Consider the following 26,860-nt stretch of genomic DNA (forward strand, 5'->3'; position numbering starts at 1 on the left):
TAATTCAGTATCTTATGCTTAGATTTTCTGATTTTAGCATCTTTCGGGGAGTTGCTTTCACACTTCCACATTGTACTTCTTGTTACTGGATGTACCTTTTAGTCCCCTTGACCTACTTTTGTGGTCATTTACCAGGCATTAATAAAATGATCTTACCTTATCTAATAATGCTGACTGTTGTTATCCTTTTTGAATTTTTTATTGAGCATGACTTTTGGTAATTTTTAGAATAGCAAATCTGAACACCATTTGTGAAGTTTAGTTCTTCCATCCTTCTGCTCATATTTTGTTGCTTGGACATAAACAGCTAACACACAATCTTACAGAATAGCAACCTGATAACAAAAGCAATGCTAATAGAGCTTTACAGTGCCCTCTTTGTTTATAATATATTTGCCGCTAGTTCTAAATCAGGTAGCAAAATACTCAATCAATGTGTTCTTACAAGTTAAGTCTTATTCATTCACAGGAAAGACTGATCCTTATATTGCCCTTAGTCTAGGGGATCAAGAGATTAGAAGCAAGAAAAATAGCCAGACCACTGTCATTGGCCCTCCTGGTGCTCCAATATGGAATCAGGTGAATATGCTGGAACATTTGTATGAATTTGTAGATCATGATATCTTCTTATTACATATTTAGTTGTTCACTCTTGGTGTCTGTAATAAAATAGCTGTTAGCATTGCATTCCTTTATTTGAGAATCAAGGATGTCCACAAGCATTAGTCCTCGTGATTCCAAAAGTGTGGTTAACACTTGGTTTATGAACACAGGACTTCCAGTTGCTTGTTGTTGATCCACAGAAACAGAAGCTTGGTGTCAAAGTGAGGGATTCATTTGGCCTTGGAACCTACACTGTAGGGGTGGGTGAGGTATACATTATCATCTTTCTCTTCTAAAAGTACTGTAGCAATTTTAATACTCTTGTCACTTGTACTACATTCGTTGAGGCATTCAGGGATAATTGTAGCTTGTCTGTTTTCTATCCCAAGCTTATTCACTAATACTACATTTTGTGAAGGCATCTTGGTGGGTCTTCTGGTATTAGTTTAACCAACCATGAGCTTCTAAGAGAAAAGCTTATTCTGTTACCTATCACATAACCAAACTGTTGATCATATCAACATATAAGTTGTTATGCAACAATTTGGCTAAGATCCTAAGTCTGCTACTGAATCACTATAACCAGGATCATGCAAAGAACATATCAACAATGATATACCAAGAATGCAATAACAATGATTTGTTTTACCCACTCTATCCGAAAGGGGGAAACTCTCCAGCTGCTCTGAGGGGGCAACCTCCTAATAAAATTACATAAGCAACTTGTTATTTGCTGATTACAGGAGATTTACAGCGTCATCCATAGCTATCCTAACCCTAAAACGCTTGCTAAAACCTTAGGCACTTATACCATATGCATAAATCTGTGTACAACCACGAGATGACAAATATGGAGCCACACCACCCATAACTCTAATACTAATACTAACCCTAGTCCTAATAGACCCTTAGGCTTCTATTACATTATTAGGGAGGGTCATAACATACCATTCCCCCTTCAAAAGGCTTTTCCCTCGAAGCTTTCATTGAAAGGTTTCACCAGGTACATTCATAAGCCAGTGTCCCATATATGGGCACTTGCCCCAGCTTCCAGCTGGTGAAAAAAATCCTTTTCTAGTGGTGTGTGCTGAATGGGCTAAGCAACCTTAACTAGTGGGGTATGAATAGTTTGAGCTAGCATCTGTTCAACAATGCTTCATGCATCAAACATGCTGATGGCCATGGGCTGTGCGCTGGCAACCTTAATAAATCACTAATTTGCTTGGGATATGGTAACACAAATCTGCTTCTATTGGTGCTGATGTGACTTTAAACTTGTTTCCAAGCAGATAGAAAATCATGCAGCAAGATAGGGTTATGTTTTCAAAAGAAATGGAAGATCTGGAAGGTCAACTTCTTGAGGGCATAGCTTCTTTAATACTGCCTAGAACCACTATTGTGACCCTAATTCAAAAATAGCTTCAATAATATGCTTCTAATTACATTGGTACGACTTCAATCGCGTTCCCCAATAAAGAGAAAATCCCACTGTAAGATAGATTTCTGGTTTTGAAAGAATTGAAGATCTGGAAGATCAAATTCTTGAGGGCATATCCCTCAGTGTTGCTCAGAATCTCTGTTATGACCCTAATCTGGAAATGTTGTCAAAATTCTTCTTTAGATTGCACTTGCCTGACTATGGTTGTGCATGCTGGTAAAAATATATTATGGTTGCGATATTCTGACCAAGAGAGGAAAAGAAACCTCCAAATCTGCAAAAAATTCCTCCCACTTGTCCAAGTCACCACTCTCATACCACTTGTTGAGATCCAAAGCTTGCCACTGAATTACTTTAATCAGAATCACACAAAGAGCATAGCAACTGTGCAATACCAACAATGTAATAACAATGAACTGTATTATCCACCTTATTTGAGGGGAGAGAGAAACACTTTAACCACTTCAAGGGGGGAAAATCCTAATACGATTGCTTAAGCAAGAGACACAAGATAATTGTTTTTTGCTAAACACATGTAGAGGATTACACAATTACTTATAGCTATCCTAACCCTAAAACGACTTACTAAAACCACATGTTGTGGATGCCTATGCCATGTGCATATATCTGTTTGTAGCCTTTAGAAGACACCCATAACTCTAATATTAATATAAATTCTAATCCTAATAGACCCTTAGGTCTTTATTACATTACTAGCGAGAATCATATCATGAGTATCCTGTGGCAGCACAGGATAATGTATGGACTATTGTAACGTGTTTTTCTCATAATTTCCATATGAGTAACTTAATCTCAGTTTAGAAGTCTTGCATCTCAAGCGGACTTAGAACATGGATTATGAGTCAATTGTTGCCTTGACAGCTAAATGCAGTACATTCATTAGTATTGCTATATAATGTGTTTTGAGCTTGATATCTGTTAACTTTATTGATTTTATCCCTCTCAATGCGAAGGTTTCTTTCTCAGGTTGAACTTGGCACTCTACAAGACACTGTGCCTACTGACAGGATTGTCACATTGAAAGGTAGTTGGGGTCTTTTGCGAAAGAGATTTGCTGGTGAGGTTTTGCTTCGGATTACATATAAAGCTTATGTGGAAGATGAAGAGGATGATGGAAAACAGAACATACCACTAGAAGATGATGTATCTGATGACGAGACATTGAGGTCTGAAGAGAAGAATCACAGCACAACATCCAAAAACAACGGCATATCAAATGGTGCTGAGGAGGGGTCGTTTATGGACAAGCTTGTGGCGTTGCTTGTCAGCGAAGAATTTCAAGGGATAGTTGCATCTGAAGCAGAGGACATGAAAAATTCTGAAGACACCAATGCATCACAGTCATTAGATCCTAACCCTCAAGGCGAAAACCAGACCACTCAGTCTGTGGACAACAAAATGGACCAAGAAGGTAAATTTGGAATAATAGTCTTTACTTGTTTGGATTTTTGACTGTGAAATATGTAAACAAATTACCAGGTTTAATGCAATCTGACTTCTTCCCCATCCAATAATCAGCATGAAGTAACGGGATAACAGCTTGCACTGTTTGTCTAGTGCAGATGGTAAATGTGAATAAGTAGATATTTTGTTTTTGGTTAGATGACGTGGGCATATCCAGATAGATTTGGAATTCTTATATTGCTTTTTGGAATCTCATTGGGGGGCTATGTACAGTATATGTATAGATTATCCTTTTTCTTTTATTGTCAGATAGCTAGATTTTCATTGTCAGGGGGCTGGATCTGTGGATCCTGGATCAGATCTGTATGTGTATCCAGATCCTAATCCTGGTAACTTAGCTGTAAGATAAATTGAAACATTAGTTTATCCTGTCAGTTAAGAATTATGATATCGATGGGGAGCTTATTCTAGCATAGCAGTTGACAAAGACATCAATCAAGGTCAAATGTAAATTCAGTTCAAACCTTAATTCCCTCTTAATAATGGAGGATGAAAGATGAGTTTGAGTATTGATAATTAGTTTTCTTCTGGATTGTTCCGATGATTAAAGTGTACGAGTTTATAATGGTAACCATTCTATGCCTTAAAAATCTATAAAATGACCAAAATGACTGATTGAGAGGGATGCTTTACAAGTTCATCTTTCGATAATCTGAATAAACTCAGGCATATTATAAAATTTCTTCTTTTTTGAAAGTGCTTCCTTTAAGCTCAATAGAAAAATTACAACTGCCTGAAGAGGTTGCTCACCATAAGTAACATGCTTGTCTGCACGGAATGACCCCTTGAGGGGCTAACCATTAGAACGAGCTCTCCTGTATGACTGAGCTGCTGTGATGGGGTTTGCTATTCTGCAAACTCACCCAGGACTTGATTTAGGAGAATTGAACCTTGGTGGGTGACCTGACATGCCATCACTGCTGAACCATGACCCCATTGAGAGATGAGAAATTGTACCTAAAAGTATCCACATGTGAGTGGTGTAGAAAATCCATGAAATTCTGCAACTGCTAATATGAATAATCTGAAATTAGACTAATTTCGTTTCATATAGACACATCATTTCTCTACTTATTTTGCAGCTGAATAGGAACATAAATAAATGCACAATCACACAATGCAACAACATGATTTTTCTAGGGAACCCAACTGGGAAAACCATTTACTTGATTGAGAATCTTAATGAAAGAATACAATGACCTTCTTGCTTGAACTAAGCTTGAAACCCCTTTAAGACCCCTGATCCTTATGCCTTCTTGCCTTGCCTGGATGAGCTCTGAAATCATTGCACAAATCCTAGGAAATAAGCCCCTATTTCCTAGCGCATGGGCTGCTCCTATTTCTTAGGTATTAGCCCCGACCCCCTATTTCCTAGCGCGGGGGTGGCTCATGTACCACGATTTCTCCCTCCTACATCCATACATCCAGTGTGTGGGCTTTCTTCATCATAACTACCCTTGTACCATAGCATGTGGCTTGGAGCCTTCCTTATTCCCCCACTTCGTTTCATCATCACTTCACATGAAACTTGCCATTTGATGGATGGACCATGGACCTGTCACTTCCTTAGAGGTTGAAACCATCTAATAGGGTCCTTTATTAACCTCTCTTGTCAAGCAAGGTAACACCTCTACTTTCTAAAGCCCATTAGGAAGGGCATGCCACTATGAAGTGTCTACTCGCGCCCTTGATTAACAAGCTTATTTACTCAATTACACTAATGATTGGTTGTACTGGAAGGTGAGGAGACACAATGGATCATATACATGATTGCAGGTGGGTCTTTATCTTGGACTTGGCATCCCTATACAGGATCCAAGCCCTCTAGAGGGTCATAATGGCACTTGTAGGGTGAGCGTTGAGAGCCACAGGCCTTGACCACAACAGAGCATTGATTGCCACACCTTGGGCTTTTTAACACCACATATTGCTTGTTCGTGCCCCAATCATACAAAGACGATGATGTACTTGGACCACGTTGCTCATTATGGTAGCTGATCCAGGCCCTAGATGTGGTTTTGTATCATCCGCAGAGGCACAGGAGGGCATGCATCATCTTCTAGCCCTCACTAATGTAGCATCGACTTGTTATTTTGCCATTTGAGACCCATGAGACCATAGATTGTGTCCCACAACTACTTGGGAGCACCACAGGATGTTTTGCTTGGAAATCAAGGGGCCAGCCCCTTGATCCTCATTTTTTTAGCCCTCCTCTCCATCATGGCACTTTGAGGACTCATTTAGGCGTTCCAATGACCCTCTTGACCATTATTCTATCATTTCAGATAGCTTTGGATGGCTTACTTTTCACTTATTGAGCTATTTGGTGGGCTTGTCACCAAACGAGATGTTATTTGCACATTAAAATATTGTTAGGTGCGTAATTATGCCAAATTAGCCAAATTCAAACTTGAGGAGCCTCATATAAATACAAGGGGCCTCATTTGTATTGGACATCATCACTTGGATTTTGATCTCTCTTGTAAAAGAATTCGAACTTGCAATTGTTGGACATAATTGGATGTTTGTATGCACTTTGATGTATGGAAAATTTCGCTATCTTGTCTTGGAGCTTCTCTTTGAAATGTTGATGGATGGATATATTCTCATTGTCCAGAAGTGCCTTTTGTTGCAACATTTTACATTTTTACATGTATAATGTATGGAATATCATGTAATGGTCTTGAATGTGCCGTAATTTAATGTGAATTTATGAGAACACTGGGATTATTGAATGTATTGCATGCATTCCTCATAGATAAAGATGAATGAATGTTCCTAGAGGCTTGTTTTGCTTATTGCAACCTTGAAATTTCCATCAATCATTGTCAACGAAGTATAAATATTTGTTGTAGCTATTAAACTGCCTCCTTTAGGGCTAGCAAAGGTGCATAGGTCTCCTTGATAGAGCAAAGTTCTTGAATCAACATAATTCTTGACTCCATTTCTCCCAATTGATAAGCACTGGGTCTGGGATCCTTGGTGATCATATCTTCATCGAAGAATCATTTACCCTCACCTTATCTCGCCTCCTATTTCTTATTCCTTTCAAGGATAGGTAGCCTCTTTAGGGCTTGGTACAGAATTCATTTGGAGTGAGCTCTTGCAAAGCTAATTGGACAGGTTTTTGCGCTGGTATTTCCTCTAGCTCTCCTCCAAATTTCATGCAATTCTCACGGTTGAATCTCGAAATAATTGATGCCTTAGCCATTGTATCAAGTAGGAACCCTTGAAGCTGCTCTTTCCTTGGGGATTCCTTGACGATTTGCAATTTAGTAGCGTATCATTCAAAACCTTTTCTTTTGACTGTATTGACCTTGGATGAACTCCTATCTCGTCACATACTTCAACCCTAGGTCTAATGTAGTCCTCCTCCCAAGGGGTTTTTCATGGAAAACCATTCTAGCTTCTCCCAAAGCTCAACACCTCAATTGAGACTTCCATTGAATGAACTATCCTTGCCTCATTTCAAACCCTAGTATAGACACATTAATCAAAGTGAGGGTTATTGGGACTCCTCCTGATGGTGAAAATCCGAGAAGAGAAGGGGACATAGGTTGTGGTGACAGTGAGCCTTTGTCCCAAATTGTTGTTTTTCCCTCTAGCTTTAGCCTACTATCTAGGCCTACTAGTTTGTGCAGCAATAGGGAAGACAATTGCCAATTTGTAGAGGTATGTGTACTGTCCCACAATGCAAGAAGATGTAGCTAGGTTCATAAGAGGATGTATTCTTTGTTTTACCAACAAGCCTAGTAATGGGAAAATGGTCTATACCCATTTGTTACTTGTACCCACTTGTTCTTGGGAAAACATTTCCATGGACTTTGTTGGAGGCTTACCAATAACCAAGAAGGGAGATGACTACATGTTTGTGGTAGTTGACAAGTTCAACAAGATGTGCATTCTCATGCCTTATAGAAAAGCCATCAATGGGAAAGAAGCAACAAACTAGTTCTTTAGACAGGTCTGGGTGCACTTTGGGACACCAAGGAGTATCATTTTAGACAGGTACACTAGATTTCCCAGTGCATTTTAGACTACATTGTGGGAGAAGATGGACACAAAGTTGAAGAGGTCTACACCATTCGATCCAAAAATAGATGGGCAAACAAAAGTAGTCAATAAAACTTTGGTGTAGCTTGAGGGGTTACAATCAAATGGATCCGAAGACTTGCGATGAAAATTTGGTATATATACAACAATATTATAATATAACAATGCACACTTCTACTGGTAAGTCCTCATTTGAAACTTGTTTTGGATATTTGCCACCTTCACCTTTGGATATTGAATATGGACAACAAGAAGTGAGGGAGGATATCACAAGGAATGCTTTAAGGGTAGTCAAATTTGTTGAGGAGATCAACAGATCCATCTACAAGTATAAGAGATGCTAAAGAAGTCATAGGAAAAGTGCAAGGCTATGCATGATCAACGCAAAATAGAAAATTTATTGAAAGTTGGAGACAAAGTATGGTTACAGTTGAACAAGTAGACACTATAGGGTCCTGGTAATCAAGGCTTTGCGATATGGTCCTTTTGAGATACTGGAAAAGGTGGGAGATAATGCCTACAGACTCAACCCACCCCGATACATGCACATTTACTTAGTGGTGAATGTGGAAAATTTGAAACTCTGTGAACCTTCCATGCTAGATCAGGAAGAGCAGCAAGTCCTACCTTCTATAGAAGATTTAGCACTAGATGCTCAGGCAGAGTTGACAAAGGATACCATTTGGTAGAAGAGTTCTAGAACCACAAAAGATGTGTAACATGACCTTTGGCAGATTAGGTTGAAAGGATAACTTCCATGCAAGGCTAAATGGTATTCAAAGGAGAAGGTACATGAAAAATTCCTCACTTCATTCACTAAAAGATTTTGGGGACAAAAAGCCTCGCAAAATGGTGAGGTATGATTCACATTGAATCATTATATTGTTGTCATCCATCTTTTGCCTTTCACGGTGGAAAAATAAGAAAAATAAGCTTACAGGGCAATTTTGTGGTTGACCTAGTTTGGAGAATTGTTTAGAAACCTTCCAGGGCTAGTTTGAGGCCTTGAATTATGTTTTTTGTGGGTAAAACTTTGTCAGTTAAGTGCCGCACCGTTGGTGCTATACTACACTTGAAGACCTTTCCAACAATGCAAGAATCGTGTGAATCAGAGTTGAGATGCAAAAATTATGCCTACTGAAAGTTGACATATCGTGATTGACCACCATAATTTGAGAGGATGTGAAGTCAACCCACATTACTCATGAAAAAGAGGCTAACCATGTGGGCCCTATGGAGAAGATTCTAGAAGGATCGAGTTATAACTCATATTGAGGGTTGAATGGGTCAACTTTAACCACTAGTTGGCTCTCAGGTTGTGTTATAATCAGGCCACTAGGAGGAACATGGGTTCCATTCTTTTTGAGTGTGTTTTGTTCCATAGTAGAGTAGAGTAGATTAGCTAAGAGTGGACAGAGAGAGGGAAGAAGAGAGAGGGTTTGTGTTCTATCGTAGGCCACAGGCCACAAGTCTCACTCCTTTGTATTTGCATTATTTGCATTGTTTCCATGTAGAGAAATAGAGAGGAGAAAAACCTCATCTTTCAGCTTGGTTTTTTGCTGAAAGAGTTTCTCAGGTCATATCTAGTGTTCATTGTGTTTGGGCATGTGTTTGTTTATCACTGTTCTCTACTTTCCACATTTTATATATTGCATGCATAACCAGAGAAAACAATAAATTAATAAGTTTAGAAATCTAAGGAAATTAACCCTCATAATATAGATTTAAGATTTCAATCTATTATTTCATCAGCTCCATTGTGACAAATTTTCCAATGGAATATACATGATAGTTTACAGATCAATTGATTAGTCCATTAATTACCCTTTTCTTTAGCTTGTTAATATAAGAACCTCGTGCTTTTGCTACCATGATAGGGTTGGCACCACAATAGGTTTTTATAGATCACCTATATATTTTTATAGATCACCTATAGGAAATGTATGCAAAATCTAGCAGGCCTAGTGCAGAGCCTCATTAGGCAATCTAGGTCTTACGACAACAAAGAGGTCAACCACCACTGTCACCTCATTGACCTTTCTCCTACTGTTTTGTGGTTGGATGTTATCCCCATAAGGGAGGCTTCCCTAGCAAGATTTAGAGGTTAGATAACTAGGGTTTTAATCGAAATCACTCTCTAAGGAGTTCGCAGATAAATCACCTAAAAACTTCTTCAACAAAGGAGGGTTCAAGGGTGAGAAGAGTCTAATTGCTATGGGAGAAGGTACTGGAAAACCCTTGGAGGCCAAGGTAAGATTTACAAATGTTGAAGTACACTTCCCACCAACACAAATAAACTAAAGAAAAGCTGTTATAAGTTAGTGTTTTATGATATGCAGATATACAAAGCATGTAACATTGAAGAAATAACCTATAAATGATGAAATCAATCAAGGATTGATGGCTATTAAAGAAGTAAGCAAGGGATGGGTCAAATTTAGGTATTTAATGGTTAAAAATGCATAGAACATCAATATAAACCCTAGATGTTAGCCCTAGATTTGGGGTGAAATCATGCAATAAATGCTAATTTTTGCTTTTCAAATGTTAATAAATGCGATTTAGACCTAAAGGACAATGACATATGGGAACAAAAATGCTATTAAATACAAATTTAAATCAAATTCTAACCCTAGTTACCAATAAAAATAGAAAAGAGAAATTTTAAAAGGTGATCTTGCAACTAGACGAGGGCCTCTATTCCATTGCACAATGGAGTAAATTCGAGTGAGGCGAATGATGGAAGGACTTGGGTAGAGAGGGTGGAGGCACAATTTGCTTCCCATGGAAACCTTGACGACTTCTTTGATAGGACAACTTCTTTCATAGGATATTTAAAGTCAAAGGATGCATGAAAACAAGTTGCTTTATTAGATTCTTGAGTGACGAACATTGCATAATCACTTAGAAATAAGAGTTCATAAGAGATATTGCACTTTTTAATATGGCACAAGATAAACCCTAAGTTCATAAAATAACATGCAAAATGGAAGAAAATAGCATCAAACTTACACAATTCAAGCAAGAATCACTTCATCAATCCACAAGATAGTCCCTCCATGCAAAAATGCTCTCCCCAACACATTTTGCACCGCTCTTCATCCATTGTGTCTAAGATAAACAAAGAAAAGATTAGTGCACTCTCTCAAGAGAAGAGAGATGATTGTGTGTGATGTTCATCTAATGAAAATTACTTCCCTCTAGTTATATTATGGCAACCAAGTCTTTTTTCTCTATGTTACAATGAAAAATCCCTAAAAGTTTCCTTGAAGGGTTCAACTAGGCTAATTGGACACATATCGATCTAAAGATAACTTTTCAAATGATAAATCATAATAAAATTGTCACAAATTCTCCACACACATGGGAGGAAAGGCTCTCCAACACGACATCATCCTCCAAAAAAGGGCATCTCTGTCACGCAAGTGATAAAGTGGGTCCAATAGTGCTATTGACTCCAAAGGACATTATCAAAACACAAGGGTGCATCTCTTCCACCAAGATGTCATCATCAAGAAGGCTTATGTCACCCTCCTAGGGTATGAATGGGTGATGTGGCAGCCCTAGGATCAAGCATTAGCCTCAAAACATGGTGTGGTATTCCTCCCAAAGCATCTCAATTGGTCTCCATCCTCATTCGGGCTCTAGAACAAGGTAATGCTTATCAAGCAAATCCAAAGCTAGCCTGGGGGCATCCTTGGTCCATCTGGGAACATCATAAATTAGGCCAATGCCTTAGCTTCTTGGCTCCTCAAACCCCAACGCTCATTTCATGAAGGGAAATGTTTGGGTTGTAGTGTCATATGTGCTCTCAAAGCTGGGCTAGACATCCTCTTTATTGTTCTAGAGAGGTGTCAAGTCATCTCTCAAGGGATCTCCACTGCATGTGTGATGAGCCACATGAAACATACCCTCAAGATCAAGTGAGATCAACATCATTAGGGATAAATAAGCATCAAGTTGATGATTTGTAATCAAGTTACCACAATTATGTAACATGTTAGGGATGATTATACAGTTAGCCATCTTCGGTGCTTCTGGCCCCTAAGGGCATTTCTTAGGTAGGTCCATCAAGCCATAGATGCATGTGATAGCTGTGATCATGGGATGGGAAAGTAAGATGGCCACTACCATGGGACCAACTAAAGGAGGTCCAACATCTTGAGTATAATGATGATAAGAGGGAGCAATCGTGGATGCATGAGTTACCCCATTCCTTAGCCTACTTTTTCCACCCCTTTGGTGCGCCTTTTACTTAAATGATTTGTCTTTCTTTCTTGCATAGCTTAGGTGACTCAACTTGCTTTATGCTTTTCCCACACCCCTTAAAGATGTACAAATTTATCGCTCATCGGGATGGGACATTCATATGTTCATTTAGATAGAGCATGGAATGCTTAGGAACTGGATGATGGGTAATAAGGGGGCTAGAGCTCATGCTAGGCTTTTTCCCATGCACTTATTTAATGTCCTAGCCATCTTTTTCATTTTTTATTTTTATTCATTTATGACTTCGTATGTTTTTATCTTTCTTTCAATTGCATCAACTTCTTAGGGAAAATATCTGGGTCACGACTCAGAGATGAGAATATAAGGTGCCAATCTCGATGACCAATGGCAATCAAGCCAAATAATGGAGGTGGATCTATGGGGGACATGGAAGATAGTGAGTATGGATTACCTTGGGCACACTATATCAATCAGTGCCTCCTTTTAGTGGAAGAAAAGGGCTTTAGGGGTTGTCACACTAGACTAGGGGCAAAGGACAATCTCCCAGATGAAGTATGGGAACAAGGGTACAATCAAGAGAGGTCAATCATCTAGCTTGGCATGTGATCCATATTAGTATGCCTCAAACATTAAATGAAAGCACATATTTATGGAAATGGTTAGTGTACCTTCTCATGGATGATCCACCTTCCTTTGAGAAGTATTCTAGATGCGAGAGAGCATTGGCCGGAGCATAGGTGGAGAGGTTTGAAGTAAATCTATCTGTGGATCATCATAGGGCTGCTGACTGGCTGACTGACCAATGGGGAGAAACATTTTCTGCTAGTGGTTACCCACTTTTGGTGGGTAAGATGCACCTTGAGAGGTGGACATGTGGGTGGAAACTGGAAGTGGGATGGGCTTTAGCTGCTTCTCCTTCCAGATGAACCGCATCACCCTTCTTTTTTCCAGGAATGGAACTTGTAGCACAACCTTCAATAAGTTCAATTCTTTAAAAAAGGAAAATGAAGAAGTGTTACAGTGGTGGGTACATGTTTCTCGTGCAGTGACATACCCTTTAGCATTGCTAAGAATGGTCCATTCTACCAGGCAATGTGGGATGTTGTTGTTGTTGTTGGGCTAAGATACAAGGGCCCTACTTATGAGTTGAGTGGAGCAATTCTTCCAGAAAAAGGTAGATATTGATACTAGGTGGGAAGAGTTAAAAAAAAATCAAGTAGATCGTTGGCTGCAAAATTATGTCCAATGATTGGAGAGATGGGAAGGGCAAGACCCTCCAAAATTTTAGTCTGACTGTCCCAGGGGGACAATGTCTATTAAAATTTTTGATGCATCTACATTTTAAAGATGCTACACTGTTATGTAATTTGTTGGATGAGTTCATCTAGGAGATAGGTGTGCAGCATGTTGTGCAGGTCATAATGGATAAAGCTTCTAGTTATGTGGCAACTGACAAAATGTTAATGGATAGATGTTCCACATTGTTTGTACTCCATGAGCTGCACATTGTGTTGATCCGATACTACAGGATATTGATCAAATTTACTTCGTTAAGGAGGTGATCAAAGAGTCTAAGGGCATCATTAAATTCATATACAGGTATGTCTCAATGTTTAGGCTCATGAGGAAAATGACAAGAAACAGAAGGAAGAACTGCACCAAATAAGAAACCAAAAGTGACTTAGGGGTATAAGAAAACTTTGGTGAAGTTGTTCCTAGATCTTACTATTGCAGTGTAAGTTTGTAAAGAGTTCTCTAAATTTGTGGGACCATAGGGTATTGGCATAGATATTAGAGAAATCACAAATAAGGAGTTGTTGCCACTTGATTGGTGGACCATCCATGGTGGGGAAATCACTTGTATCCAGCATTTGGCAATCAGGTTCTTATCACAGACTGTTAGTTCCTCACGAGATGAGAGAAACTAGAGTACATTTCGTTTCATCCATTTATTGAAGTGAAACGGATTGGCCTCAAAGAATGCCAAGGACATTATGTTTATTCATTCCAACCTCTGCCATCTGTCACATACTAGTCCAGAATACCAATAGGGGCTTAATGAATTGTTGGATTTGAAGCCAAAATTACCTGACGTAGAGATGTTCTTGAATGCCACACCTCACCTAAATTTTCTTGATGGTGAAAACAATATCCTCTTCAAGTGGATCTGATATCTCTGCATTTACATACAACATTCTAGGTCTCACAGAAGATATAAAATGATGCAAGTTTCAGTACATTGATGGCATTTAATTTTTAATTTGTAATGAATTTGATGTGGGGACACTAGATAGTAAAATATCATAAATATTGTGAAAAGTCAAAATATAGCCAAATATTGCAAAGTGTCTGGAAAAGCAAAATATCATAAATATAGGGAAAATATCGCTAAATATTGGCAAAATTAAAAATATACAAAATGAGCCAGGAAGCCCCAGAAAAGTGACTTAAAATGCTAGAGTCCATGGTCAGGCCATATTTTCGATCATCACATGATATTATCACAATATTTACAATATTATTGCAATAATATCACCATATGAAATTGTCGCGACATTTATTAGCGATAATATGGGTTAATGGAAAAATTAGAGTTTCACAATATTATTGTGATGTTGGCAACACTGCGGGAGACCCATTTTGCATATGATGTTTTCATATCATATCTACTAATATCAATGTGAACTCGCTTTTTGGCTTTATTTCCAAATTCTTGAATGCTATTCCAAATTTTTGTGTCGTTTTTTTGCATATATATATATATACATTTTTTTCTTGGATGAAATATATTTATATTCGATATGAGGAATATACATGTTTCATTTCTTGAGGGATTCTCAAACAAGAAGGCTGAAAGCTATTAGAAGGATGTACTCATTAAGAGATCAACATGTCACATGCGGTAATTGATCCTAGGTGAGGAGAATAACAACATTCTTCCCAACCACCTGAGCTACATCCAATTGACTGCACACACACACATATATTATGTTTAAATTTCGATATGCTAGCCATATCATATTCAATCCATTCCAAAATTTCCCATATCCATATCAGATACTGTACCCATGTTTGTACTTGTGCAACTTAATGTTTTAGTGATTGGTGCTACCATGATCATACAAGACCAACCAGTGCGGGTGTCTTTACTCAGATCTTCTTTCACAAATAAAACTAAGTGATGGGGCCTTGAGGAATCATTCTCGAGGCAAGGTTTTTCAAAATTAGGACAAAGATATGAGTTAGGTACTCATATATGTAGAGATGCTAACATGGCAAGGAAGGTACTAAATGTTTCATTGCTATTGTATTATTTGTTTTGTTACTGTAAAATTTACCCAACCAATCCCCAGCTTAATTCTAGCTAGATCTCCAATATGCTGTTTCTATAATGAATTTATGGTACCACATGCCATCTTCAAGCATAAAACTGCTAAAACAACAAACATTGAATATTTGAAAGCTGAAGGACAGAAACAAAGCCACCCGTTGTTTGTGACTCATATTGTTAATCATTTTAATTAACTTGTTAGCTAAAACAACAAACATTGAATATTTGAAAGCTGAAGGACAGAAACAAAGCCACCCGTTGTTTGTGACTCATATTGTTAATCATTTTAATTAACTTGTTTGATAAAACAACAAACATTGAATATTTGAAAGCTGAAGGACAGAAACAAAGCCACCCGTTGTTTGTGACTCATATTGTTAATCATTTTAATTAACTTGTTTTATAGATTCCCTCCTACGTGGACCTCTTATATAGTCACCATATTTTCATGTCTGGGGACCAACATGATAACGATTGCAGACCTTATGGTCATGCAGACTCTAGCTAAGTTATGTACGACACTGCTGGATGATTTGATCACTAGACTAGTTGAATCATGGAAACTGAAGCAAGGGGTCAAGAGGTTTTAGACGTACTCATTGGACAAGGGATTATATCCCAACTTTGAAAGATCTCATTAAGTAAGCAAAACCTAATAAATGCAAGAGATATTGCTACTTATAGACTTTTGTGAAGCCTTCAACATGGTTTCCGTCATTCAAAGAGACTTATTAGTGCACAGGATTTGTGACCTATATCTTCTGAGGGGATTGTGATTATACTTATGCCCTTATAATAGGTTGTTGGACATTTTTGCATTCCTATAGGACATACAAATGAAAGTCACAGCACTCTCCTATCAAATTTGGATGAGTAATCACCGACACTCTTTGTCTATAACATTGATGACCTAGAGGGTCTTTTCTTGGAGTTGGCTATCCCAGATGATGGATACATGATCTTTAGTATTAATATTAGTCATATGATTTTTGGATATGATATTGATGGCACAGGTAGTAACATCTCCTGACTATAACGTGATGCCTTGAATACATTTTATGATAGTCCTTTCATATTCAGGTCAACAATCATAATGTTTGACATGTTCAATGGAAACCCCTAGTAGTTACTCCCATGGTTCACCTACAAGGCTGAAGTAGTTGTGGCCCTTTCCGAGTAGTTACTCTGATTGTTCACCTACAAGGCTGAAGTATTTGAAGTAGCCCCTATTTACAGCATTCTATTTGGCTACACATTGAGTGAGTCCTTTCTATGTTTTATAAAAGCACTTGTGTCAAGAGAACATTGCCATGAGCGGTGATCTTATCAGAGTTTGTGGTTCACGGTCACCTTTTGCCTTTTATAGTAATATTAGAGGTGGTTACTATGCTCTACATTCTCCGGTGCATAATAGACGGACAAGCTGGTTGGGAGTCATATATCCTATCTTGTATTTATTAGCAGTTGTTGATTGACCTATTTAGATGTCAGGACCATTTGCGTTCTCAGTTTCCTATTTGTATATTGCTTTTGGACAGTACTCAGTGACTGAATGTTTCTTTTGTTCTTGTTTTCTATTTTATAGTGGAAATGTTTGTTGTTGTTCCTTATCTTTGGATATATGTGTTACTGTGAGTTTCATTAACCATCACTGGTTGCATTTAAAGAATTTCCGTTTTTGTTTCTTGTACATGCTAGCTGCATATTCTTGCACAAATTTGCTTGCAATTAGCACAGTTATTTAGGAAACAATGAACATTGTATTCTTCCTATTGATTTAGTGTTTGATGATCTTGGCATCGATAATTACATCTTTGCAGGCTCTGTAATATTGTGGCTTGGTTTAATCACTGGAATTGCTGTATTGGTTGCGATAAGCTTGGATGGTTCAAACTTTTTCAATCCTTGATTTTCCATTGAACATCGGTTTTGTTGTCTACATCCACGAAGGTAGGTGTGTGTTTTTTGTTCATTTTCTATTGGTTTCTGTTTGGTGACCAATTCTTCTTCGTCCTGCGATCCACTTAAGAGGATAAAATTTCCTTCTTTAATCAACTGCGGACAAGGATAATGGGTTTTGAAGCCATGAATGTAAAATTTCAAGCTTTGACAAAGTTACATGACCCTGTATCTTTGATTGAGACATAGCGTACCATAAACAAAATTGTGACTTTGGTGTGATTAATTTTTTATAAGGTACTTTGATGATTTATATTGTTTGATATCAATGACCACTGGAAAACCTTGTTATAAGGAAAAGGAATGGACGTTGCTATAAATCTTTTAGTTGTGTAGAATTTAGTAGAATCTTTTCATACAGGTCTACCTTAATGGTAGCCATTGGTAGCTCAGATAACATATTATATTCTTACTAACAAAGGTTGCTGTCTGTGGATTATGTTGTAAGAAAACAATAGTCCTCGAAAAAATATTTTTGGGCTGTTTTTGGTCAGTGAGAAGTGTGAGGAAAAGAATGCAGGAGGGGGTGTTCTCTTTATAGCTTTTTGGTAAGATTTAGGAATTAGGTCTTTATTTTTGTTTTCATAAAAGAAATTTCAATTTTTCCATGTTGAGTCCACCATAGTGGGGTCCAAGACCTACTCGGCCTAGTAGGGCTGGTTTGGTGTTGAATTGGTTGAGTCATGATTTTACGTAGTCTGTTCAGTAAACCGGCCCTACAAACAGAGCAATAAGTCAAGTTGCTATGGTTGCTGGTCAACTTGGTTGCGTCGATCAAGTTTGAGTTGACTTAGACTGCTTTTTAAAATGAATACGTTTTTAGTTTGACTATCGCAGTGTAAATGAGAGACTGCAATGAGATATTTGAAGGTAAAATTTCAAGCTTTGACAAAGTTACATGAGCCTACATAGGATACCATAAACAAAATTATGACTTTGGTGTGATTAATTTTTTATAAGGTACTTTGATGATTTATATTGTCTGATATCAATGACCACTGGAAAACCTTGTTATAAGGAAAAGGAACGGACGTCGCTATAAATCTTTTAGTTGTGTGGAATTGAGTAGAATCTTTTCATACAGGTCTACCTTAATGGTAGCCATTGGTAGCTCAGATAACATATTATATTCTTACTAACAAAGGTAGCTGTCTGTGGATTATGTTGTAAGAAAACAATAGTCCTCGAAAAAATATTTTTGGGCTGTTTTTGGTCTGTGAGAAGTGTGAGGAAAAGAATGCAGGAGGGGGTGTTCTCTTTATAGCTTTTTGGTAAGATTTAGGAATTAGGTCTTTGTTTTTGTTTTCATAAAAGAAATTTCAATTTTTCCATGTTGAGTCCACCATAGTGGGGTCCAAGACCTACTCGGCCTAGTAGGGCTGGTTTGGTGTTGAATTGGTTGAGTCATGATTTTACTTAGCCTGTTCAGTAAACCGGCCCTCCAAACTGAGCAATAAGTCAAGTTGCTATGGTTGCTGGTCAACTTGGTTTCATTGATCAAGTTTGAGTTGACTTAGACTGCTTTTTAAAATGAATATGTTTTTAGTTTGACTATTGCAGTGTAAATGAGAGACTGCAATGAGATATTTGAAGGTTGTAGTGGTCTTTTTAATATCATAGTGAATAAATACATCGATATCTTAGTGTTGGCTAGAATTTATGTCCTAGGCACCTGGTAAGGGATAAGCAAGCCTAAAAGCCCTGAACCATGTTAGCTTTTGAGTTACTCTAAATTGTTTACATTGTGCTTCAGGGTGCTTCATGTGATATGGAATAAATAATGTGTTGACTACCATTGGTCATAGTTTAATGAACATACACATTTGGAGGTAGCTTACACATGAATTGCTATGTCTTGACTTGATCCTTAAATGGTGCATTTCCTTAGGAGGTTGGACACCTGTGTGGCATGGTGACCTTCTTTGTGATGCATACACGGAATGCTTGGTTGCTTGCATGGGAGGAGGCGCATTGGGCATTTACGAGGAGGGTATTGAACTATAGGTAGCGTGGGGCCACGTGGTTGCTTACATTGAGGCTTGTGCTTGGCTTGTTATGCTTGGTTTAAGGAGTGTTCATGGAGCTGCACTTGGTTGCTTACATTGAGGCTTGTGCTTGGCTTATGATGCTTGGGTTAAGGAGTGTTTATGGATGTGTGTTGGACCTAGTGGTGTGCATGGATTGAGAGGTAGCAATGTAGTGTTGGAGACCTAGGAGGAACGTTGGACCTTGTCTTATGGAGCACTGACCTTGGGACCCTTGCTTGATGGATGTGCTTACCTTGGAGCTTGTCATTTGTCATTTAGAGTTGGAGTGCTTCACATATGGACCTTTATAAAGGTTGCTCTGTTGTGGACTTTTGCCACTTTATTATTATTGGCCTCCTTCACCTATCATGTAAATGAAAGGAGAGAGTCTTTTTATTCGTATTGATCACATCATGTATTAGAGATGTCAAAGCTAGAGAGAACTTGGCTCTTTCACATGTATTCTGTCAAATTTTCTAAAACCAGTAAATTGGCAAATTACTCAGTAATTTCCTTGCTAAAAATACATTTTTAAATTTAGCTTATTGAATAAAATGCATCCACTAGGATTTTTAATTGGAAAAATAAAATTATAGTGGAAGCAAATGAACCCAATTTCCACACATGCCTACAAAAATATTTCTTCCCTTCAAATCAACTTTCTCGTTAAAATAATAATATCAAAAGCTTACAACAACTCCCTTACTGGGAAAATGGCCCACTCAGCAAACAATACGAGCTACAATAAATTTTTTGAAATTAATTGGGCACTTGTACGGCTTGTATGATCCCTCTAGAGGCCCCTGAATCAACCCTTGAGTTGATTGTTATCACTGCCCTCTCTCCTTTTGAAGCGTACAACCTCCACTTGGTTGATATCTAATGCTTCTACTCTTTGCGTTTGTCTTATCTAGGCTTGAGTCACTATGCTTTGTGCCTCAATTAGTCACTCTAAGTTTTTATCTTTCTCCTTCTCCTAGCCTTGCCTTTATAGTCCTGAGTTTTTGACCAAAAAAATTAACCATTGATGACTAAGTCTCCGTAATTGTAATCTCTTAATGAGATTGATGGTTTAGATAAAGTCAAAATCAATGTTCTAGATTCATCTAATTCAATAATGTAAAAACTTTACATTTCCTTGGATAATAAACTCTTATAAAAAACATTCACTTTACTAGTTCCTTTAATTAAAATGAATTACTAAGGTAAAGACTTTGAATGAATTCCACATGTCTTAACACTTAGGTCTGTGAGGATGTACCTATCCGAGTTACAAACATCAACACTGCCTCTTAGCGAGGAAGGTATTCTGCACCAGTCCAAGCTTGTCCTTGTAAAACACAAACTTAGCTTTAACCAAGGGTTTGGTTAGAATGTTTGCAATTTGCTTATCTATGGGGATATAATGAAGCTTAATTGCTCCCTTCTTGATCTTGTCTCTAATGAAGTGACATTTGATCACAATATGCTTGGACTTGTCATGGAACACTGGATTCTCAGAGAGTTTGATACAACTTTGATTATTACAATGTATCACCATAGGCTGTAGCTCATGATCAAACAACCCTGCAAGTAACTTGCGAAGCCAAATGGCTTCACAACTCGCCATACTCACTTCCATATACTTTGCCTCGACTAAAGTGAGTACTATTGAAGTCTTTTTTCTGTTGAACCATGATATCATCACTAATCCAAAGCTGAAGCAACACCTTGAGGTGCTTTTCCTATCTGTTGTACTACCTGCCCAATCTGAGTTTGTATATCCCTACAACTTCACTCCATCACCTCCAAGATACCTCAGACCATAGTCCATTATACCTCTCAAGTACTTGAGCACATCCTTTGCTACTACCCAACGTTGATTTCCTTGTGCAATTAGGGTTAGCACAATATGTTTGAAATTCTGATAATTGTTTTTGATGTAGATCTTCTTTTATCTTATTCCATTTATATCATTCGACAATTATACTTCAGAAATTCAACCACAAAAAACAATAGAATAGTAGAGATCACAATGCACAAAAGAGAGACAAGATTTACCCTGGGAAAACCCAACAACCTTTTTAATAGAGAAATTCTTCCTGTTTAATAAGAGAGACACCTAGACCTGTGGTCAAACCCGACCTTCTCCTCCAAGTCAACTCACTTAAACTGATCCTGCACTTCATTTTGCATGTTTGACCCAAAATTTCGGCCTTCTTGCAATAGCAAATTGTCCCAAAAATTTTGGCCCTGCAACAGTTGCCCAAAAACCCAGAAATTTCGGTCCCCTGTGATAGAATGCCTAGAAACAATGCGAATCATAGAGAGAGACTTCTATCCACATGTGCGAGTTGATGAGAAAGAAGAGAGAGAAACTCAACCCTCTTTCTTTGTCCTTCTTCGTTCTTCTTGACCTCCTTCGCTTGCCCATAAGTTGTCTTGAGTGAGGCCTGTGAATCTACCAAATGAAGAGCTCGAGTTGCCTTTATATAGTAGTGTTTAGGGTGAATAGACGTGTCTCTTGGCTAGGGTCGACTTGACTTGGAGGGAAGTTGACTTGTCACTTTTGGAGCCAAAAATTTCATTTTAAAAATTCAAATTTACATCTTTTAAAAGTCACAATGGGACTTTGACTCAAAATAAATTTTCCTTTGACTCAAGCATTTATAAATATGCTTTATAATGATAAATATAATTACATCAAGTGACCACAAGTACATTATGAAGATCGACCATAGTTACAAATTCAACACTCCCTCTTAACTAGGGAGGTATTCATAATCATTGTCATAGATGTTCTCAGATTGAACAAATTTCTCTAAAGAAAAGGTTATCCATTATTACCAGCATCATCATCTATCATCAACATCTGCTAGTGGCCATATCTGGGGCGGTACCAAACCCATGGCAATGTCATCAGCACATTAGGACTCAGTCGTCCAGAGTGATCGGTTCTTGAATCCCATGGCCGCCACCTACGCCAAAATGCTGAGACCTTCAACTAGCAAGCACTTACTCACCCTTCCTGGTGAGCACTTTGGGCCAAGACCTCACTCAACCCCTACTTGGTTGGTGATCAGGTTTAGATGCTGAACATGACCTCACTCCACCCTATCTGGTGTGTGATCAAGGTCCAGGACGTCACTCCACCCTTCTGGTGTGTGATCAGGGTCCAAATGCTAAAGGACCTCACTCCACCATGCTTGGTGTGTGATCAGGGTTCAAGATCTCACTCCACCGTTTCTAGTGTGTGATCAGGGTCCTCCAAGAGACACTCACTCATCATAGCCTGTTGAGCCCTTTGGGTCTCTTGGATCCATTCTCCCTTTGGGTAGAATGTCCATCCGTTCTGCAGACAATCAACACTCCCTATCAACAAGAGGGGTGATCTCCACGAGCCCCAACTTGTCTCTGAAGTACATGAACTTGTCCCTCGCAATGTATCACCGTCGATTCCAACTCTTGGCCGGACAATCCTACAAAAAAATTTCAGAGCCATATGACTTTTGTACAAGCCTCATTGGCTGCGATGTACTCTGATTTAGCAGTGCTAAGCGTGATCGACCTCTGCTTCTTGCTCATCCACAATATCATAGTGGATCCCAAACTGAAGCAAACTCCTGAGGTACTCTCCCTATCTTCAACACTTCTTGCCCAATCAGTGTCTGTATATCCTTGAAGCTATACATCCTTGTTTGCAACATACCTCAAGCCATAGTTTACTGTACCACACAAATATCTCAAGATGTGCTTTGTTGCAATCCAATGCTCGTGTCTCGATCCTACCTAGAATTGGCTCAAGTTGTTCATAGCAAAGTAAATGTTTGGCCTGGTGTTAACCAAATACATCAACATACCAATCAGTGACCGTTACATGGATGGATCTACCAATCTGGAGTCAGAGCCTCCTAACTTATTTAGGTTAGTCACCATGGGGGTCGTCATGGATTTGCAATCCATCATACCGAATCTCTTAAGGATCTCTATCATATACTTTCCTTGAGCAAGGAAGACTGCGCCAAGTTTTTTCCATACCTCTAATCCAAGTAATAGTGCATCAACCCAAGATCCTTCATATCGAACTTAGAAGCCCACTGCTTCTTGCACTAAATGGTAAGAGGCTTCGCATCTGTTATAAACAAGTCATCAACATACAATACACAAGCGGTGCATTTTTCATAACCTTAAAGTAAAGGTTTGGATCAACATCACTTTTGGCAAATCCCAATTTCGTCAGATAACTGTCGATACGAGCATACCAAGCTCTTGAAGCTTGCTTGAGTCCATACAAGGCCTTTTTCAACCTGCAAACATGACACTTCTTTCCATATACCTCAAATCCTTGAGGTTGCTCTATGTACACCTCTTCCTCAATTACACCATTGAGAAAAGCAGCCTTTACATCCATCTGGTGAAGTTCCCATCCCATAGAAGCAATAAGTGAAATGATGGATCTAATGGAGGTGTACCTAGCAACTGGAGCAAATGTCTCATCGTAGTCTTCTCCTCCAGCCATGAACCTTGCCTTTTATTTGTCAATGCTCCCATTTGAAACATGTTTTATCTTGTATATCCACTTAGAAGTCACCACTGAATTCCCTTCAGGCCTTGGCACAATTTCCCAAACATCATTCTTCGTGATCGATTGTTGCTCCTCATTCATTGCTTCCTTCTACACTTGCTGACTAGCTGCTTCTTCTCTTGGTAGGAAGGGAATCACTTAGAATGAATAGATCAATGATTTAGGTGTGCAGTGATTCCACAAAGCCCATTCAAGGAGAGACACAATAATTGTTCAATGCTTCAAGGAAGCTAAAAACTCTCCAAGAAAGACCTAGGGGGAGATCAAGACTTAGGGTTTGAGACTTATGATGATAATAGGTATTCCTAAGGTCAAGACCCCAAGTGATGGGATAGGACCTCTCAAAGAAGCTCGATGTAATGTTTTAACACTTTCAAGAGGCTCTTTGCTTCCTTTGAGAGACCTAGGAAAGACTTGTGCTAGACCTAGGGTTTTATGAATGATCGTGGGAAGAAATACTTCAAAGGTACTCACTAGGCCTAACGCAAGGGGGGAGAAAGGGTTTCTTATGATTTATTCCAATGAAAACAATGCTTAGACAACCCTCAAAGAAGTCCCCAAGGTGAGAGAGAAAGACCTACGTTTTCCCTCTTGGAGTAGCGCTTAGGGCAAGAGATTTTATGGATGAAACTCTGGTGGATGCCCACCAAACTTGGAGCATAGGTGGCCTAGACTTGAGCTTGATGTTTGGACCCTTGGACTTTCGAAAAATCACCTCCCTAAAATTTCGCTGCAAGCCCTAGATTTCTGCCCTACCTTTAGGGGTTTGAAATTTAGGAGGAAAAGATATGGAGGAAGAGGAGTTTGATCACCCAAATCTTTGGACTAATGCCCAGTCCTTTGGGCTATGGAGTCCTAGATGCGCTAGATTAGCCAAATTTGTCCTCAAGGAGGTCAAAAATTGATGCCCTAGCTACCAAACTTCAATAATTACTTATATTGTTAAATTTGGGCAGCGCCACGACAAATTTAGCTTAAGGGAAACTGTTAAAATTGGCAACTAAGGCCAAAGTCCACATGGGTCATCTTATTTATGACAACTGATATTTTTATTAGATTCCTCTCTCGGAGAGGTGTAGGATTGATCTAAAGATCATCTGATTCTGACATGTACAAATGAAGATATGAATTTATTTATATTATGGACAAATTGTCAAGGTCGGCCAGCAAGCAAAACAGGCACACAAGCCCCCAATTCATCCTCAACGTTGCATATAAAAAGGAGACCTCAAGTCATTTTCACCATCATCTCATCACACATATCTCTCTCTCCTCTTGTGATTGGGCACACTATCCGAGGCAATCTTCTCTCTCTCCACACGTGTGAACTAGGGTTTTTGTTTGCTGCGTTGACCAACGTTGACCGAGCTGCTGGGAGGCTGTTTGATTGCGTTGACTTGATGTGTTGACCTATTTTGACTTTGGTTTGGGTGAGGAATCTCTGTCTAAGCAGGCCGCAATTTTGGGCACGAAAATCAAGGAGTTTTGACCAGCGTTGATTGTGGTTAGGGTTGACCGTAGGTTGACTGTTTGACCAAACTTTGATTGGGAAAAATTCGACTGTTTTGAGGGCTGTTTCATCTTGCTATTTGGAGATCGAAGTTGATTGAAGTTGACCGAATCTTTGAGGCTCAAATCTGTCTAGTTGACTAGTGTTGACTTTTATGGTTAGGGCTCTTTTGCTGCTATTATAAATTACCAGAATTTGTAAATTATACTATCTCTCTTTGTTGAACCATTGAAGACTAAAAGAAGATTTGATCAAGGGTTTCCCAACATTGGGGTTTGTCCCTGGCTGGTGCCACATCTTTTGTCCTCTTGTCTTGGCTTGTCTTCTACTGTTTATGTTTTTGTTCTATCAACATTTTACTTACATGTTTATGTGATTGCTAAACTGAAATTGATATTGGGATCATAAAGAAATTGAAGTAAAATTTCTCTAAATCATAGAACATACCATTGTTGCCTAAAATTAACATGGAATCAGAGCTGAGGTGAAGACAAAGCCCAAGCAAGAGTGAAAGAGCAATCACCAAAGACAGTTGGACAAGGACAAAAGACTCAATGGGTTCCTCATCCTACTTCCTGGCTAAAGACAAGCTCCATGATAAATTTGACTATCATGGATGGAAGATGTCTCTTGATTTGACCTTGGAAGAGAAGGAAGTGATGGATTATGTGCAGGGTAAAATCCCTGAGCCTCCTTCAAATGCACTGGCTGCTGCGAAGACCAAGTACAATAAGGCTGAAGTCAAAGCGAAGAAGATTATCAGGGATTCCATTGACAAGCATCTGGTGGCCTATATCTCCGAATTGAAGACCTCCAAGGAGATATACGACAGGTTGGTTGACATGTTCAAGGTTAGTAATGCTAATTAAATTCTCTTTCTCAAGAATAAGTTGAAGGATATTAAGAAGGCCAAGGACAAGGACATTCAATCCTATTTCTTGAGGATTACTGAGATCAAGAATGATCTATGCTCGATTGGAGAAGTCATTCCTAACAGGGAACTTACTCTCACCACCCTTGGAGGACTCCCACCTGAGTGGTATGTACTTAGAACCACTATACTCAACAATGACCGAATTCCAGGGTTTGAAGGATTGATGTTGAGATGCATTCAAGAAGAAACAAGAATGGTGGAGCAAGAAATGCCTTCTAATAGAAGCGACCCCACTGCATTCTCCGCTCATGCCAAAAGGAGGAATAATGTAGGGTCTAAAGGTCATTTCCATGGAAAGCCTGGATCTAAGGGATGAAGGAAGGGCAGGTGCTTTGTTTGCAATAAGTTTGGCCACTATGCAAGGGAGTGTCCTAATAAAAGGGATACACCTCGAGATGATGACTATCCTAACAACTCCAGGGGCAACTTCTACAACAACAACAACGATCAAAGAAATGGCAGGTCCAATGGCAAAGGAAAAAGGAATGTGGGACATCAAGGAAATGGTCGACCCTCTAAGAAATCAAGGAACTCCAAGTATGATGAATCCAATGTTGTTAACAATAAGCAAAAAAAGTACTATCTTATATCGGCCCTCTCCACTGCCTCTCCTCCGGACACTTTGGGAAATTGGCTGATTGATAGTGGTGCCTCAAGGCACTTCACCAAATACAAGGAAGCCCTCTCTAATCTGATAGAAAAGGAGACAAACTTGGAGATCATCCT

The 26,860-nt window shown here is 38.8% G+C and overlaps 1 protein-coding gene across 3 annotated transcripts in view; it reads left to right on the forward strand.

Moving 5' to 3' along the window:
• The window catches only part of LOC149233479 (uncharacterized), a 107,831-nt gene that overhangs the window by 26,921 nt on the left and 54,050 nt on the right, over positions 1-26,860 (forward strand). For 2 of the 3 annotated variants that reach the window (XM_089379767.1, XM_089379768.1), the window contains 4 exons: positions 470-579; positions 774-872; positions 3,029-3,473; positions 16,961-17,090. In XM_089379767.1, coding sequence (XP_089235893.1) covers positions 470-579; positions 774-872; positions 3,029-3,473; positions 16,961-17,049 — 743 coding nt within the window. In that variant the 3' untranslated portion in view covers positions 17,050-17,090. The remainder of the gene's footprint in view (positions 1-469; positions 580-773; positions 873-3,028; positions 3,474-16,960; positions 17,091-26,860) is intronic. The other variant, XM_089379769.1, reaches the window with a different exon arrangement.

This window comes from Pinus tabuliformis, chromosome J, assembly GCF_031772625.1.
Source record: "Pinus tabuliformis cultivar Carrire ecotype Pingquan chromosome J, CPIR1, whole genome shotgun sequence".
In the NCBI taxonomy this organism is placed as follows: Eukaryota; Viridiplantae; Streptophyta; class Pinopsida; order Pinales; family Pinaceae; genus Pinus; species Pinus tabuliformis.